This window comes from Scyliorhinus canicula, chromosome 8 (genome assembly GCF_902713615.1).
Source record: "Scyliorhinus canicula chromosome 8, sScyCan1.1, whole genome shotgun sequence".
Taxonomy (NCBI): Eukaryota; Metazoa; Chordata; class Chondrichthyes; order Carcharhiniformes; family Scyliorhinidae; genus Scyliorhinus; species Scyliorhinus canicula.
The window spans coordinates 122,881,694-122,900,740 of record NC_052153.1 but is presented as its reverse complement, the minus strand read 5'-3'; the positions used below and the strand labels follow the sequence as shown (position 1 = coordinate 122,900,740).

The following is a 19,047-nucleotide window of genomic DNA, read 5'->3' as shown; positions in this document are numbered from 1 at the left end:
GAGATTTGGCACCTTCTTATCGATCACCTCTTGATCAGGCTGTACAATCTTTTGCACCTCCTTTGCTTCACTTGGGCTTTCCTTTACCACTTTAACAAACCCCACTGTCTTATCCTGTTTTACCATATCAGCCTTCCCAGTGTTTTTCTTCCACCACCAACACTGTGACTTTACATGGCCTAGTTTATTACAGTGAAAACATTTTAAACTTTTCATGTCTCTTCCACCCTCCTGGATTGCCTTTTAATCTGAGGTACACTCTCCTATTATCTCCCAACAATCTCCTTTACCTCTACCACTTGAGTATTTCTCATGTCCCCCAGTTTCTATCCCTCACAGGCTGAAACTGATGTTGGAAACTAAGCTTTGATTTATGAACAAATTCATAATCATCTGCCATTTCTGCGCTGCTAACCTCGCAGTTTTAACCCTCTGCTCTTCCACATGAATTCTCACTGCATCAGGATTTGAATTTTTAAAACTCCTCCAAAAGTAATAATCTCTCTGAGAGCTTCATACGTTTGGTCTATTTCAAAGCCCTTATCCACCTATCAAAATTACTCTGTTTGAGCGTTTCAAACCCCATGTATGTTTGACCAAATTCTTTCCTTAAATTTCTAAAACCTTTGTCTGTAGGCTTCAGGCACTAGTTCATATGCACCTAAGATGGATTTTTTCACCTCCTCATACGTCCCAGATACCTCCTCCGGTAGTGATGCAAACACTTCACTAGCTCTACCTACCAGCTTTGTTTGAATCAGAAATACTCACATGTCCTGCAGCCATTTAATTTATTTAGCCTCCTTCTCAAATGAAATGAAAAAGGCTTCTACCCTCCTTCTCATCAAATCTTGGCACTGCGTGGACATATTTAAATAGATCCCCACCAAGCCTTTGACTATGGCGCTCTTTCTCACTATCCTCATCACAATCCTCCAACTGTACATTTCCCTTTATGTCTGCCATTTTAATAACCGGGCTGTCATGTTTCATGGGCCATTTTCTGAAGTTCAAAACTCTCTCTCTTTATCTTTTTCCCTGATCTGTATCTCCCTTTCTCATTCTTTTTGATGGTTCTGTTGTTTAAGTGGGAATAAAGATAGCAGTTAAGGGTTACTCTGTCACTGTGTTGATTGGCATTGTTTAAGGAGTAGTTGTAGCTATTTCTTGTGTGATGTTAAATATATTTTAATACTGTGTAATAAAGTTTATTTCAATTTACCATATCCATATTTCATCGTGCAATCACTTCTGGAGTGAGATATTCGTTCCTCACAGTCTTATAAAATTAAAATAAAATATTGGGTTTCTGTCCAGCATCCAAGCCACTGTTGGCATCTGGTTTGGGATCCTAATATTTGCACACAGGAGTGAGGACAACAATTTCAAAAGGAAAGTTCTTAAAAAAAACGTTCCTGACAAACCATTCTTTTAATCAGATTAGACCACAAATGCATGGTTACATAACTCACTTGTGATAATTACAGCTTGCTGCCCAGAATAAGGCATCCACCCCATCAACTAGTGTGATCTATTAATATCATAAAATTCTGATCAAAGTACTACAATTTTCCTAAAATCTAGTTATCATAGACAATAAGTGTGATACAATTCCAGATAAAATAACAAGGCATCATGTAAGCATACCTATATAAAGGGAACTTTTCTCAATGGAGACAGAATCATCAATGTGAGCTGTTCCCAATGTGTACAAAGGGGTTCCTCCCACCCCGTGTAGCAGCTGCCCCAGAAGAAACACGCATAGAAAAATGGTCGAATTAGGTGTACTGGAGGGGTTACAGATTGGCATGCTGGCATTATTGCTGGCATTATAGGAAGAACAGGTATCTGAAAGAAAAATAAATGACATAATTATCATAACTTTGAAAGTTAACTCTCAGGAGAAGTTTTATACCTTTTTAATACTGATTCTGTTATTTTAGGGTTTGTCAATCCCAATACAAAGAGTACTGAGTAATTCATAATGTTTAACCATACAGATGAAGATCCTTTGGATCAACACCATGAAAAAGAGCAACTCAGCATAAATCTTACAGTAGTCATCAGGAATGTAAGAACATAAGATAACATAGAACATAGAACAGTACAGCACAGAACAGGCCCTTAAGTGCTGGTTTAATTGAATAGTTTTCTCTCAGATTAAAGATGATTTGACAAGGTGAAAACATGGGCCTGGATATTAAAAAAATATTTAATGGGGATATGGATGTTGCTGACAAGACCAGCTATTTCTAGTTGTCCCTTGTTAGCAATTTGCCCTTGTCCTTGTTGAGTCACCCATAATACGGAGTCTGGAGACCAGGTAAGGGTGGTTGAGGTAGATTCCCCTTCTTAAAGCGTATCAGTGAATCAGATGAATTTTCACACAATTAATGGTAGTTCATGTTTACTGAGACTAGGAACACGATTCAGGGAACACATTGCGCCCGGCGGAGATCGGGCACAGCAGGTGAATAGTGGGATCGAATCAAGGTCCTCAGCGGTGTAGGCAGCACTGCTAACCACTGCACCACCATGCTGCCCTGGGGGAAATCAGTTATAATGATGTCCACATACCGACTCGTGCCGTGGTAAGCAATGCATCAGCCTGCTGAAAATACGGTTCTGTGCCTTGACCACCCTGGAGGTACTGTGTAGTACCCCATTACCCCCCACCGAGGGTCTCCCGCTTTGTGGTGGTCTGCAATGCCCTCCACAACCTGACATAGCAGCGGGGCGATATGCTGGAGGAGTAGGAGTAGGAGCAGTAGGAGTTGGAGGGACATGCAACCTCGTCTGAGGAGGAGGGGGTCCAGGAGGGGCCGGAGGACGAGCCCAAGGAGGAGCTGGAGAATGGAGGACAGGCAGCAGCAGTGGTTCGATATATGAGGAGGATATGTGAGGAGGATATGTGAGGGGCCCTCATCATCTCCAGATTCTCCGAGGACGAGGCTATGTCTGTCAGCTCAACCCCACCACCCTCATTTCCTTCCCTCTTCCCTAATGCCTCCCTCTCTCTAAGTCATCCGTCCCCACATTTCCCTCACTCCCCTCAATTTCCCTTCCTCCAGGGTGATGGGCCTGTGTTAGCACTGTCAGGGGGTCACCATTCTGGCAGAATGATGCTAACTCACTCACTGTGGGGAAAGCTCTGATGGCCCTCAGCTTCTGCTAAAATCTGACTCCTGTCTTTCCGCCGACAACATGCTCACACCCATCCTCGTTATGGAGTCTGCAGCAGGGCTTTAGTCCTTGGACCACTGTGCCCCGGGGTGGGGGTGTTGGGGGGGGGGGGGGGGGGGGGGGTGCTGCTGCTGCAGGCAGGCTCGCTGTAAAGACTAATTTAACCCGAGGCTTCACGTGCATGAGGTGTGACATCTTTTAATACTGAACATTTTACTGTGACTGATTTCCATTCGCAGTTAGTGACCTCACCAGTGCTCACTTGGCGTTCCTCACTCTTTCGGATCTTCCGTGGTCTACTGCTACGTCTAGGGCCCCCAGGATGCAAATCAGAGCTGGAGATAGCCTTCTGTCTTCAGCACCCCTGGCCTTTGATGTCCCTGGCGGAAATCCTCTGAAGGCCTGGAACCGGGGTGACCCCAGCCGACTTACTGGTGTCACAGGCATTGTCATGCCATCCTGTTCTACCCGCTGCCCTTGAGATGCGCCAATGTCAGGAGGGGGGTATTCGGAAGAACAAGCGACTGCCATCATCTCCTTGGTGGCAGGCCCAGGGTTGGCCTTCAGTGCTTCCTCCTCTCTGACAATGCCCGTAGTGTCCTTTCATTTGCATCAGCCCTGGGAGAACTTTGTCCAGAAGTTCTGGCTGGGACCTAACTAAGTCCTGAGATCCAGCAGAGCTCCGACTGATGTCTTTCTTGGATATTCCTGCCTCTGCCTCAACAACTGTGTGGTGCTCACCAGATTGTGCCCAGAAGCCTGTCCACTAATGTCACCCACTGAAGTGTGTGTCGCTGTGCTGGTAGAAGGTGCAGGTGATAGCAGTGACTTGTAGCCGGTGTTCCCCTCAGAGCTCCCCTCCAAGGTGTTCTCTTAGTGACAGGGTGGAAATGACTCCGGGTGGCCCGGCCCCATCAGATGGTGATCCTGTGAGACAATGGACATGTGGTCAGTGAGAAAGAAAGATAATTTTGACTGATATGAACTACTCACTTGAGACAGGTCATCTGGGTGAAGGGGCAGGATCCTCGCCTCTCTGGCACAGGTAAATCTTGCTGTTGGTGACTATTCCCTCCTCGGGCAACCACGCGATTTCCAGGGCCCGTTCCTCAGTGGATGAGGGCTCAAATATGTGGAACTGCCCCCCACCTCTCCTCCCATTAAGCCCTTTCCAGTTTATTATGGGCCTTCTTCTCCTCCAGGGACAAAGAGAGGGCATTGTGAGCCGCCCACTTGGTGGATCGGGGGGCTATCGCAGGTGGCATGTGTGGGCACCGCACCTGGACATGAAGGGTTTGTTCTAGTGGATGTTAGGGGTTCTGTGGAACAAAAACAAAGATCGCATGTGGGGAGGGTGCAAGGTGTCAGCCAGTGAATTGAGTTGGGGGGGGGGGTTGTGAATTTGAGGGATAGCAGGCGGAACTGATGCCAGGAGACCTGGTAAGTTGTCCTTGCAGCTTGTTGCAGGTAATTATTTTCTTATTTAAATATATACAGAAACTCTTACTGTCCAACTTTATTCTTTATATTACTGACTGGCTTCCTTTCATACTCTAGTTTTTCCTTCCTTATCAATCTTTTTGTCATTCTTTGACATTCTTTATAATCTTTCATTTTCTAATCTCTCACTCACCTTTGCGCAAAAATATGCTTTTTCTTTAAGTTCAGTACTGTCTTGAAATTTGTAGTTAACCAAAGATGATGGGGCCGGCCCCTTGGAATTTTTATTTCTCATTGGAATATGCCTATTCTGAAATATCCCTTTAAATGTCTGCCATTGAACATCAGTTGACCTATTCCTTAGCATATTTGCCAGTTCACTTTAACTAGCTCCGCTTTCGTGCCCTCACAATTGCCCAAATTTAAATTTAAAATACTAGTCTTGGACACACCCTTCTCTCCCTCAAACTGAATGTAAAATTCAATCATATTATGATCTCTGCTACCAAGGGGGCCTTCACTATGAGGTTACCAATGAATCCTATCTCATTGCACAATACCAGACCTAGTATAATCTGTCCTGGTGTTGGCTCCAGAACATGCTGCTCTAAGAAACGATCCAGAAAACATTCTTGGAATCCTTCATCTACCTTTACCCTTCTGATTTTTCCAATATATATGTAGATTAAAATTCCTCATGAATATTGCAGTACCGTTCTAGCAAGCTCCCGTTATCTCTTCTTTGATACTCTGTCCTACTGTATAATTACAATTAGGGAGTATGTACACCCACAAGTGACATATTGCCTTGATAATTTATCATCTCAACACAAATCGCTTCTATATCCTGTTTTTTTTAAAACTTATGTCATCCTTCTCTAATGTGTTAATATCATCATTAATTAAGAGTCACCCCTCCACCTATTCTCAACGTCCAGTCTTTCCTAAATATCACATACCCTTCAACATTTACCTGCGACAGGTAAAAATGGTAAAGTTAGGGTGAAGTTGATTATTGCCTCATGCTGATTCTCTAGCCACCAGTCACAATTTGACTTTTACAATCATCTCCTTCAGTATGAGGTAAGCTCAGTTACTGGTTGTATTACCAAGCTATTCAGCAATGGATCTTAATGACTCATTCATAGTACATTTGACATCTTTGATACCCTCAATGCTCCCTCGATGTGGTTCTTCAACATGGAGGAGTATTGATTTCTCAGTTGAAGGAAGGTGATGGGTGGCGATCAGTGAGTTTGATCCGAAATCATAAGAACTCATGGCGATGGGAAATTATGGTACAATGGTCAGCACTGCTGCCTCACAGCACCAGGGACCCAGATTCAATTACAGCCTTGGGTGACTTTGTGTGTGAAGTTTACACATTCTCTCCATGTGTGCTTGGGTTTCCTCCGGGTGCCCCAGTTTCCCCCCACAGTCTAAAGATGTGCTGGTTAGGTGGCTTGGCCATGCTAAATTGCCCCTTAATGCCCAATGATGTACAGGTTAGGTGGGGTTACGGGGAATGGGTGGTGAGATGCTCCTTTGGAGGGTCAGTGTGGATTTGATGGGCCGAATGGCCACCTTCTGTACTGTTGGGATTCTATGATTCTAACTCTTGGAGTCTTGAATCAAAGTTGAGGATGCCCAAAACCACTTATGACTGACTGAAAATGACTAATTCACCTTCTGCGATGAGGCTGTCCTGCGTGAAAAATAACATACCCACAAAAGGTGAAGCTCGCTGAGCTGCAGGCAGTGAGAGGCAGAGGCAGATTGATCAAAACGTAGTTTGTTACCTAGAGCCTTTAGAGATGAAGGTGGACGATGTTGGGCAAGCAGCCAGTATTTGCCGCTGTGTGATGACATCACCGGTGTCCAGGCAACGTGCACGATGCATTCGTCCTGGCACACTCATCAGTGCCTGAACACCTTTGATGCGCTCCCAAGGTTGGCTCTTGGGCGACAGGTTATCTGCTGCGCTCATGGCTAATGACGTCTATCCGGAGGCCCCAGACAGAAGCAGAGAGCCATTACAACGACGCCCATGCAGCAACCAGGGGTGCCATCGATAAGTGCATCGGCGTCCTGAAGGTGCAGTTCAGGTGCTTAGATCGCTCTGGTGGGGCCCTCCATTATAACCACAACGTGCTGGCCTGCTGTATCCTCCACAATATCATGCAGCAGAGGGGCAACATGCTGGAGGAGGAAATGATGGAACGCCATGCCTCGTCCGAACAGGTGGATGTGGAGGATGGCCAGAATGGACAGGACATGGGGCCTGGGCAGGCACAGGCGGTTGTATGACGTGTGTGCTTGTATCACCGTGCATGGAACAACGTAATCATCTCCAGGTTCACTAGTTAGGCAGCCTGGCCACCGGTAGACCAGCCCACCCCCACACAGCCTCCCCCCCCCCCACCTCTCCCCCCCCCCCCGCCTTCCCCCCCCCACCTCTCCCCCCCCCCCCCCCGCCTTCCCCCCCCCCACCTCTCCCCCCCCCCCCCCCGCCTTCCCCCCCCCAGTGGCTATCCACTCCCTCCCCTGTACACCTTTCTTGCACGCCAACACTCGCACATCGCACCTGCATGGTGCCACCCTGTTTTGCCCATCAGATGTGCCAGAGACAGGTGGGGGGGGGGGGGGGATTCAGATGTGGTGCCAGGGGGCAGTGCTGGTCACACTGTCAAAGGACAGTGTAAGGGGCGGTGCCAAGGGGGTTCCTCAGGGGAACTCTATAGGAGAGGTCCCGGTGTGGGGGGGGGGGGGGGGGGGGGGGTGTTCCCAGTGTGCATGGGGGGGAATATTTGCTAGAGTGATTGGGTAGGGTTTGACGAGAATGCAAGGAGTCAGAGGAGGGGGAAACACAGACAAGAACAAAAGACAGAAAGGGGAATAAGAAAAGTGATCGGCAGAGAAATCAAGGGCCAGAATAAAACAGGAGCGCAGTGAACAATAATGGGAACAGGGCAGGGAAGTTTAAAAGACTAGCGCTAAGGCTCTGTGCCTCAATGCACAGAGCATTCACAATAAAGTGGATGAATTAATCCCACAAATACATGTAAACTGGTATGATGTAGACATAGCTGCAAGGTGACTGGGTATGGAAATTGAACATCCTGGATATTCAGTATTTAGGAAGGGCAGATTTGTTAATGGTTAAAGAGGAAATTAACGTAATAGTGAGGAGTTATATTAATTCCAAGCTGAGGAACACGAAGGAGAAAAAAAAAGTTAGTCGGGGGTTGTATATCGATCCCAAGGCTGTAGTGGTGATGTAGGGAATGGCATTAAATAGAAACTAGAGACACATGCGATAAACAAACATTTGTGATTACCACGACTTTAATCTGCATATAGATTGGGCAAGTCAAATTAGTAACATTAATGTAGAGGATTCCTGAAATGCACACAGGATGGTATTCTGGACAAATTCATTGAGGAACCAACTGTGAATAGGCCACCCTAGACTGAGTATTGTGTAACGAAAAAGGAATAATTGGCAATCTAGTTGTGCAAGGCCCCTTGGGTCTGAGTAGCCATAATATGATAGAATTCTTCATCAAAATGGAGAGTGACGTAGGTGATTCTGTGGAACAAAGAAATAGCTGATCAACTAAATACATACTTTGATTCTGTCCTTCCAAAAGGAAACAAATAATGTACCAAAAATGTTGGAGAACACAGGATTCAGTGAGAGGGAGAAACTGAAGGAAATCATTATTAGTAGGGAAATGGTGTTGGGGAAACTGATGGGATTGAAGACCAATAAATCCCCAGGGCCTGATAATCTACATCCCAGAGTACTTAAGGAAGTAGCCCTAGAAATAATGGATGCATTGGTGGTCAACTTCCAAGGTTCTCTAGATTCTGGAACAGTTCCTACAGATTGGGAGGTAAAATGTAACCACTCGATTTCAGAAAGGAGGTAGAGAGAAATCAGGGAATTATAAGCTAGTCAGCCTGATGTCAGTAGTCGGGAAAATGCTAGAGTCCATTATAAAAGGTTTAATAGCAGAACACTTGAAAAGCAGTGGCAGGATCAGACAGAGTCACCATGGATTTAAATCATGCTTGTCAAATCTACTGGAATTCTTCGCGGATTTTTTCCAATTAAGGTAAAATTGTGGGTGGCCAATCCACCTACCCTGCACATCTTTAGGGTGTGGAGGTGAGACCCACACAGACACAGGGAAAATGTGCAAACTCCACACGGACAGTGACCCTAGGCCGGGATCGAACCCGGATCCTTGGTGGCATGAGGCAGTAGTGCTAACCACTGTGCCACCCTTCCTTCTTGGAATGATAGGTTCTCTCTTCACATGCAAAGTGAGAGAGCAAGAAGTTAAGAATATGAGAAATGGATTGTGTGAATAGAAGTGAAGGACACGAGTTGTGGAGTGTGACTGTGAGGCATAGCTGTGAAATCAGGTGAGAGTGAGGCTTGGCTGTTCAGATCAAGATATAAGAATGCACCTGCAGAGAGCTGAATAATGGAGTTACAAGGTGTTTTGGCCTGAGGAGTGTTGTGCAGGAGAATGATGGGGAATTCAGAGTGTGGGATTCCCACCCTTATGAGGTCGCTGAACACTTGGGGACACTGTCTCCAGGTTCAAAGGGTCCAATCCTGCAGATGAATTCCTCAGCCACTTCCATTCGTGCATGCATGGGTTGAGAGCCTGGTCTCTTATTCTTGTCCATGGGAAATGGCACTTCATTTCAGTCCTGCACATACTACAGCAGGACCTTTTGAGGCAGAGACCCAGAAGATGGCCAGCCCGTGTCTCTTTTTCATTCTTCAGGACAAGTATAGACATATATACATTTCAGCCATTCTGACATCTGCTGGCGTCCATTTAACTGGAAATCCTTCCTTTCACAAATCTGATATGTCACCACTCACACCTCTGAGATTGGTCAGGAAACACGGAAGTGGGATGCTAATAACATTTTTGAGCTAAAGGACATTGATAAAATCCAATGATAGGGATCCAAGCATCCCCATCCCCAACACCATCACCACCTGCTGTGATAATTTTAGATAAAATTCCAGGTATAGGATTTAATTTTGTTTTATGTTTGAAATTGTTCAAAAATGCTGCCATCGCGTTCAAGGGGTTAATTTCCAAATTGTCAGCATTATAATGCTGACTAACCCATGGAGTTTTGCCACAGTTTGTAGTCTTTGTGATTATCCTTAGGAAGACTAATTTCCTTGTGGAATAGATAAACGTACCAGCTTGTACATAGTCATTATCATATTCTTGTCTGTGTCAGATGAAACTTAACTGACCTTGCACTCAAAATGCGATAACTGTTCAAATTTATCTCTAACCTCAGGTAACACTCAATGATAATTACTGAGGTTTCTGGATCAGAGGAATTCATAAATTAATATAGCTTGCTCATAGCTCATAAAATTTGCTTTATTCCCAAACAAATGATTGTCATCTTCCTATACTCCAACCTTATCATGACCCCTCTAATTTCTAGACCTCATTATTGTATTTTGCAGCTTTGGAAGACTGCCGATTTTATCTGTCTCATTTTATCTATGTTTGCTTTCTCATTTCCAATCAATCAAGATAAATCATTACAGATGTTGAACTTTCATCGATTATAACAATAAACTGTTTCTTTAAATGCTATTTAATACTACATAAGCCCTGGAAACATTTGGAACCAAATACTGTCACAAAAACAGAGGTAGTTTTAAGTATTGTTTCAGTAAATATTGGAAAGAAGATATAAAGTTAAATGGCTTTAATTTATTGTTTTGCGTAGGGCAGGGTAAAACTCCCATAAGATTCATGTAAAAGGAAGGTGTTTGCATGTATGGGTGCTCTGGTTTAGTTCAAACTGTGTTTCCATTGTGAGAGAGTTTGGAACGGGTAAAGTAAATAAGAGATTGGAGAAAGGATGAGGTGTTGCTTAGCAACCAGGGGCCACTTTTAGGGACAAGACGTTTTTGAGTTTAGTTTTAACTGGAAGATAGACGAGAAGGAGTGAGAGAGGGAACATCTCTCACAGCTTTCCTAGAAAAAAAAAGCTATAAAATGGATTAAGGGGCAAGAAGGCATGGTAGCACAATGGTTAGCACGGTTGCTTCACACGCCAGTGTCCCAAGTTCGATTCCCGGCTTGGATCACTGTCTGTGTGGAGTCTGCACATTCTCCCTGTGTTTGAGTGGGTTTCCTCCAGGTGCTCCCGTTTGATCCCACAAGTGTCAAAAGACATGAGACGGGATTCACCGCAATCGGCGAATTAGCCCGACGCCATGAACGGCGCGAACCACTTCGACATCGGGCCAACTAAAAAGTTGCAGAATTCTCCGCACGTCCATGGCCTATGCCAGCGCCAGAGGGGTTGGTGCCACGCCAGCCAGCGCCGAAAGGACTGTTCGAGTTAGCGCATACGCAGAACCGCCGGCGTGGTTTAGCACTTGCGCAGATCGGCCAGCATATTCTGGCGCATGTGCAGGGGGGGTGTCTTCTCCGTGCCGGCCATGGTGGAGCCCTACAGGGGCCAGCGTGAAAGGAAGGAGTGCCCCCCGGCACAGGCCCGTCCACCATGGCCCCCCCCCCAGAACCGGATCCCCTGCTCCCCTCTCCGAGGACCGCCCCAGCCAGGTCCCGCCGTGTGGGACCAGGTCCAATCCATGCCGGCGGGACTGGCCAGAAACCATCGGCCGCTTGCCCATCGGGGCCCGGAGAATTGCCGGGGTGGCCGCTAACGGCCCCGACCAGCGTGGCGTGATCCCCGCTCCTGCCCGAAAACTGGCTACAGAGAATACAGCGGGGCGGGATTCACGCCGCCCCCCGGGGATTCTCCAACCCGGTGGGGGGGTCAACGAATCCCGCCCTGTTGTTAGCTAATTCCGATATTCTGAATTCTCCCTCTATGTACCTGTACAGGCGCCAGAATGTGGCGACTGGGGGCTTTTCACAGTAACTTCATTGCAGTGTTAATGTATATCTACTTCTTCTGAGCCAGGGTTTCATATTTCATTCTAGGTCTTCACACCCAATTGTAACATCAAATTATTAATTGTTTTGCTCAATTTATCGATGATTAACTTTTTTATTCTTACTTGGGTATCACTGGCTGGGCCAACATTTCATTGTCCATCCCAATCGGCTGATTAGCTTGCTAGACCACTTCAGTGGGTATTTTAAGAGTAAGCTACATTTCTGCAGGTCTGGAGTCACATGTTAGCCAGGCCAGGTAAGGATGGCCGATTTCCTTCCACACAGCACATTAGTGAACCAGATGGGCCATCATTAGATTTTTAGGCCGCGTACTACCTGGTGCGCTGTGCCCAAATGGGAGCGCGACATACCCGGTAGATGCTGTGAGAGGTTTCCCATGGGCTTCCCGGCAGCCAGGTCGCCTCGCGAGATCTACCCAAATCTCACGAAGCTTTGCGATCAGGATCCTGTCCGCAATGGGTGGGACCATGCCTTGCTCACCTAAGTAGGTACAGAACTCGCTGAGGCGTGCTGACCTGGGATCTCTTGGGCTCCCAGCCTTTACCGGCCTCCACAGAGAGACTCCAGCCAGCCGCCATTCAGTACATGATAAATGTAACTGGAAAATTTATTCCTTTTTTAAAAAATAATTTTTATTCAAATTGTCACATTTTCACAAAAAAGAAAACAATAACAGACAATTCCAAGAACAAAAAGAACAGAACCCCTCCCCCCACCGCCCTCGTATATACAAAAGAGAAACGGCCGTCGTTGGCAAAAAACAGATATTCAACCCAAAACAAAAGCAAAGAGACAGCCCCCATTCCCCTCCCCCCCCCCCCCCCCCCCCCCCCCCCCCGGTTGCTGCTGCTGCTGACCTTTTGTTTTTACCGTTCTGCCAGGAGATCTAGGAATGGTTGCCATCTCCTGAAAACCCCCTGCACTGACCCCCTTAGGGCAAATTTCACCCTCTCCAATTTAATAAGCCCCGCCATACCGTTGACCCAGGCCTCCACGCTTGGGGGCCTCGCATCCTTCCACTAAAGAAGAATCCTCCGCCGGGCTATTAGGGACGCAAAGGCCAGAATGCCGGCCTCTTTAGCCTCCTGCGCTCCCGGCTCCACTGCAACCCCAAATATTGCGAGCCCCCAGCCTGGATTGACCCTGGATCCTACCACCCTTGATACCATCCTTGCCACCCCCTTCCAAAATTCCCCCAGCGCTGGGCATGCCCAGAACATGTGGACATGGTTTTCTGGGCTCCCTGAGCACCTAATACACCTGTCCTCGCTCCCAAAAAACCAGCTCATCCTCGTCCCGGTCATATGAGCCCTATGCAGCACCTTAAACTGTATGAGGCTAAGCCTCGCACAAGAAGAGGATGAGTTCACCCTTTCTAGGGCATCCGCCCACGTCCCCTCCTCAATCACCTCACCCAGCTCCTCCTCCCATTCAGCTCCTCCACCGAGGCCTCGTCTACCTCCTGCATCACCTGGTACGCTTCCGAGATCCTCCCCTCTCCAACCCACACCCCCGAGAGCAGCCTGTCCTGAACCCCATGCGGCGGCAGCAGAAGGAATCCCGCCACCTGCCGCCTGACAAATGCCCTTACTTGCATGTACCTAAAGGTGCTCCCGGGTGGAGCCCAAACTTCCTCTCCAGCTCACCCAGGCTCGCAAACTTCCCGTCTATGAACAGGTCCCCCAGCCTCCTGACACCTGCCCTGTGCCAACTCAGGAACCCGCCATCAATTCTCCCCGGAACAAACCGGTGGTTCCCCTGTATCTGGGACCCCATCGAGGCCCCCACCTCCCCCCTGTGCCGCCTCCATTGCCCCCAAATCTTGAGGGTAGCTGCCACCACCGGGCTCGTGGTATACCTCGTTGGAGGGAGCGACAGCGGCGCCGTTACCAGCACTTCCAGGCTCGTGCCCACACAGGATGCCATCTCCATCCTCTTCCATGCTGCCCCCTCCCCGTCCATTACCCACTTACGCACCATCCAGGCAGCCCAATAATATGCACAGAGGTTGGGTGACGCCAGCCCCCCCCCCCCCCCCCCCCCCCCCCCCATCCCTGCCCCGCTCCAAGAACACCCATCTCACCCTTGGAGTCCTGTATGTCCACACAAACCCCGTAATGCTCCTGTTAACCCGCCTGAAAAAGGCCTTCGGGATAAGGATGGGGAGGCACTGGAACAGGAACAGAAACCTCGGGAGCACCGTCATCTTGACTGACTGCAACTTACCCGCCAAAGACAGCGGCAGCATGTCCCACCTCTTAAACTCCCCATCCAATTGCTCCACCAGCCTTGTGAGGTTTAGCTTATGCAAGGCCCCCCAGCTCCTGGCCACCTGAACCCCCAAGTACCTGAAGCTCCTCTCCGCCCTTTTCAGTGGGAGCCTCCCAATCCCCCCTCCTGGTCCCCCGCGTGTACCACAAACAGCTCACTTTTCCCAAAGTTAGGCTTATACCCTGAGAAATCCCCAAATTCCCGGAGAATCCCCATCACCACCGGCATTCCCCCCACCGGGTCCGCCACATACAACAATAGGTCATCCGCATAGAGCGATACTCGGTGCTCCTCCCCACCCCGGACCAGCCCCTCCAATCCCCCGACTCCCTCAGCGCCATAGCCAGGGGTTCAATTGGCAGCGCAAAAAGTAGGGGGGGCAGGGGACACCCCTGCCTCGTCCCTCGGTATAGTCGAAAATACTCCGACCTCCTCTTATTCATGGCCACGCTCGCCATCGGGGCCTAATACAACAGCCACACCCAATTGACAAACCCCTCCCCAAATCTAAACCTTTTCAGCACCTCCCACAAGTACCCCCACACTACCCTATCAAAGGCCTTCTCCGCCTCTAGCGCCACCACTATCCCGCCTCCCCTTCTACCGCCGGCATCATAATAACGTTCAAGGGCCTCCGTATATTAGTGTTCAGCTGCCTCCCCTTCACAAACCCCGTTTGATCCTTGTGGATAACCTGTGGCACATAATCCTCTATCATCGTGGCTAAGATCATTGCCAACAACTTGGCGTCCACATTCAGGAGTGAGATCGGCCTGTATGACCCACACTGCAGGGGATCCTTGTCTCGCTTAAGAATCAAGGAGATCAGCGCCCGAGACATCGTCAGGGGCAAAGGTCCCCCCTCCCTCGCCTCGCTGAAGGTCCTAACCAACAGGGGGCCCAGCAGGTCTGCATACGCCTTGTAAAATTCAACCGGGAACCCATCCGGCCCCGGCGCCTTCCCCGACTGCATGTTCCCTATCCCTTTAACCAGCTCCTCAAGCTCAACTGGCACCCCCAGACCCTCCACCCATCCCTCCTCCACCTTCGGGAATCTCAGCCGGTCCAAAACGCACCCCATCCCCGCCTTCTCCGCCGGAGGTTCGAACCGATATAGTCTCTCATAAAAGTCCCTGAAGACCCCATTAATGTCTACCCCCGTCCGCACCACATTTCCTCTCCGATCCTTAACTCCACCAATCTCCCGAGCCGCATCCCGCTTACGGAGCTGATGTGCCAGCATCCTACTCACCTTGTCCCCATACTCGCACACCGCACCCTGAGCCTTTCTCCATTGAGCTTCCGTCTTTCTGGTGGTCAACAAGTCGAACTCAGCCCGAAGGCTGCGCCCCTCCCTCAGCAATCCCTCCTCCGGGGCCTCCGCGTACTTCCTGTCCACCCTCACCATCTCCCCCACCAATCTCTCCCTTTCTCTCTGCTCCCCTCTCTCCCTGTGGGCCCAAATGGAGATAAACTCCCACTGAACCACCGCCTTCAGCGCCTCCCAGACCGTCCCCACTCGGACCTCCCCATTATTGTTGGTCTCTAGGTACCTCTCGATGCATCCTCGAACCCGCCCCCTCACATCCTCGTCCGCCAGCAGCCCCACCTCCAAGCGCCACAACGGGCGCTGGTCCCTCTCCTCCCCCAGCTCGACGTCTACCCAATGCGGGGCATGGTCAGAAATGGCTATCGCCGAGTACTCAGCGTCTACTACCCCCGCAATCAGCGCCCTACTGAAAACAAAGAAGTCGATCCGGGAGTAGGCCTTATGCACATGGGAGAAGAATGAAAATTCCCTGGCCCTCGGCCTCGCGAACCTCCAAGGATCCACCCCTCCCATATAGACCAGTACAGCACAGAACAGGCCCTTCAGCCCTCGATGTTGTGCCGAGCAATGATCACCCTACTCAAACCCACGTATCCACCCTATACCCGTAACCCAACAAACCCCCCCCCTAACCTTACTTTTTTAGGACACTACGGGCAATTTAGCATGGCCAATCCACCTAACCCGCACATCTTTGGACTGTGGGAGGAAACCGGAGCACCCGGAGGAAACCCACGCACACACGGGGAGGACGTGCAGACTCCGCACAGACAGTGACCCAGCCGGGAACCGAACCTGGGACCCTGGAGTTGTGAAGCATTTATGCTAACCACCATGCTACCGTGCTGCTGGTCCATAAACCCCCTCAGCACCTTAGACGCCGCAGGCCTCCTATCCGTCCTGGAACTGGATCGATCCAGTGGCGGATCTAGCACCGTGTTGAAATCCCACCCCATTATCAGGCCCCCCACCTCCAAGTCTGGAATCCGGCCCAACATGCGCCGCATGAAACCCGCATCATCCCAATTCGGGGCATATACATTGACCAGTACCACTCGCTCCCCATCACGTACCTCCCGCCACTGTCTGCCACCACACTCGACGCCTCAAACGACACCCTCTTCCCCACCAGGACCGCCACCCCCCGGTTTTTTTGCATCCAGCCCCGAATGAAACACTTGGCCCACCCACCCCTTCCTCAACCTAACCTGATCCGCCACCTTCAGGTGCGTCTCCAAGTATAGTGGCGTCCGCCTTCAGCCCCCTCACGTGCGCGAACACGCGGGACCGTTTGACCGGCCCATTCAGTCCCCTCACATTCCAGGTGATCAGCCGGATCGGAGGGCCACCTGCCCCCCTCCCCCATCGACTAGCCATCACCCTTCCGTAATCCGCCACGTGCCCGCGCCCCCCGCTCAGCCCGTTCTCCACAGCGACAGACCCCCATCCCGAGCCCCTCTGCACGCTCCAGCTCCTTCTTGGCCATTTCAGCAGCAACCAGTATCCCCCCCATCTCTCTCCCCCCCCACCCCACGAACCCAAACCCCCCCCCCCCCCCTCCCCCAAGCTAGGGCTCCCCCTAGCTGCATAACTTCGGTCATTGTACTTCCTTAAGTAAGCTGACTCCCGCTGACCCCGGCTGCTCCCGCCACCCCAAATACCCTCCCTAGTGTCACGCAACCATTCCCCCAATGCCGACCCCGCCCCCTGCTTCTCCAGCACGGGAGAGAAGCCCGCGCCCCCCCATCCCAAGCCCCGCCCCCCTGACTCAAAACGCGGGAAGACAGGCACATGACCCAACAGGGCCGCGAACCCCACCCAAACCCGCAACCAGTGAAATAATAAAAATCCCAACATGATATGATAAAACACCCTAGTAAACAGATAACAGTCCCGAAAAGCAGAAAAGAAAAGGCAAGACAGCAAAAAAAAACATCGTCCAATAGAACCAAAAGAGCAAAAGGATATCAAGGAGGACAAAGCCTCCGGGCTGCGTACAACGTTCCCCAGCCCCCAGTCCTCAGTTCAAGTCCAGCATCTCTGCCTGGACAAAAGTCCAGGCCTCCTCCGGGGAGTCAAAATAAAGTTGGCGGTCTTTATTAGTGACCCATAGGCGTTCCAGCTGTTACAGGCCAAACCTGACCCCCTTCTTGTGGAGCACTGCCTTCGCCCGGTTAAACCCAGCCTTTCTCTTCGCCACCTCCGCACTCCAGTCCTGGTAGATCCCGATCTCCGTATTCTCCCTCTTACTACTCCTCTCCCTCTTCGCCCAACGAAGCACACACTCACGGTCGACCAAGCGTTGAAAGCGGACCAGCACCACCCTGGACGGCTCGTTCGGCCTGGGCTTCCGCAGCAGCACCCGATGGGCACTCGCCAGCTCCAGGGGTCCCCGGAACGACCCCGCACCCATCAGCGAGTTCAGCATCAGGACCACGTAGGCTCCCAAATCCGAACCTTCCAGCCCCTCCGGGAGGCCCAAAATCCGCAGATTCTTCTGCCGGGAGCGGTTCTCCATCGCCTCCATCCTTGCCAACCATTTCTTGTGAAGCGCCTCGTGCGACTCCACCTTCACCGCGAGGCCGAGGAGTTTGTCCTCGTTCTCCGAAGCCTTCTGCTGCAGCTCCCGAATCTCCGCAGCCTGAGCCGTCTGAGTCGCCCCGAGCCTGTCCAGCGATGCCCTCAACGGCTCCAGGCTCTCAGCTTTTAGTTCCTGGAAGGAGCGCAGCAGCAGCTCCTGCTGCTCCCTTGCCCACTGCTGCCACGCTGCCGGTTCCCCGCCGCCGCCATCCTGTCCTTTTTGCCTCGCACCTTCTTCTGCTGCAAGGTTGATTTTCTGGTCACTCCACTTCTAGTCCAGCCCATCACTGGCCGCCAAGCACAGAGGCTGCATTCCTACCCAGGGAAAAAACAAATCAGCGCCGTTGAGGGCCCTTAAAAGAGCCCTTGGTGAGATTGTTTCACAGTTGTTCCCTCTGCTGCTAGAATTCACCTTTCATAAAGGCCCTCGGGTCAGCTTGAGGCCTTTAAACTCGCCCTTCCCCCGCCTGCATGCTGGAAGAGGCTTTTGTCTCTGCTGTAGCTCCAGCCAAATCTTTCACTGTTTCTGTTTCCAAGAAACATACCATTCCTGTGGGAAAGTACTCCTCCAACATTCACCTATGCTTTTCATCAAAATTCCACCCCATATTGCTTAAAAAAGAGCTCTTTTCTGTAACCTTGCGCAGGAGCTGCCTTTTGTGTGACCACTTACTCCGTGGTGCACACCGGAAGTCCGAAAGTTTATTCCTAATCTCACAGCAAAGACTTCCCACCTCAGAGAAAGATACTATGAGCTGGATTCTACGATCCCCCCGCTGGGTCGGCGGCATGCCAACCACTCCGGCACGGGCCTAACCCCTCAAGGCGAGGGCTTGACCCCTAAAGGTGCGGAATGGCCCGACGCTGGAGTGGTTCATGCCACTCCATCCCCCCGGACCTCCCGCCCCGCCGGGTAGGGGAGAATCCAGCCCTATATTCCAGTAGTCTACTGGATGTAAACAGGAATGGCAAGCATTAGAAGAAACAAGTGCAGCACGGTAGCACAAGTGGATAGCACTGTGGCTTCACAGTATCAGGGTCCAGGTTCCATGTTAAATTCCCCACTGGGTCACTGTCTGTGCGAAGTCTGCATGTTCTTCCCGTGTCTGCATGGGTTTCCTCCAGGTGCTCTGGATTCCTCCCACAGTCCAAAGACGTGCAGGTTAGATGGATTGGCCATGATAAATTGCCCTTCGTGACCAAAAAAAAGGTTATGAGGGATTATTGGGTTACGAGGATAGTGTGGAAGTGAGG

General features: G+C 50.3%; 1 protein-coding gene across 1 annotated transcript in view; it reads right to left on the bottom strand.

Moving 5' to 3' along the window:
- Positions 1-19,047, bottom strand: part of LOC119970485 (solute carrier organic anion transporter family member 4C1-like) — a 265,140-nt gene that overhangs the window by 194,488 nt on the left and 51,605 nt on the right. Inside the window, exon 3 of the mRNA XM_038805185.1 lies at positions 1,648-1,848. Within this exon, the coding sequence (XP_038661113.1) occupies positions 1,648-1,848 (201 nt within the window). The remainder of the gene's footprint in view (positions 1-1,647; positions 1,849-19,047) is intronic.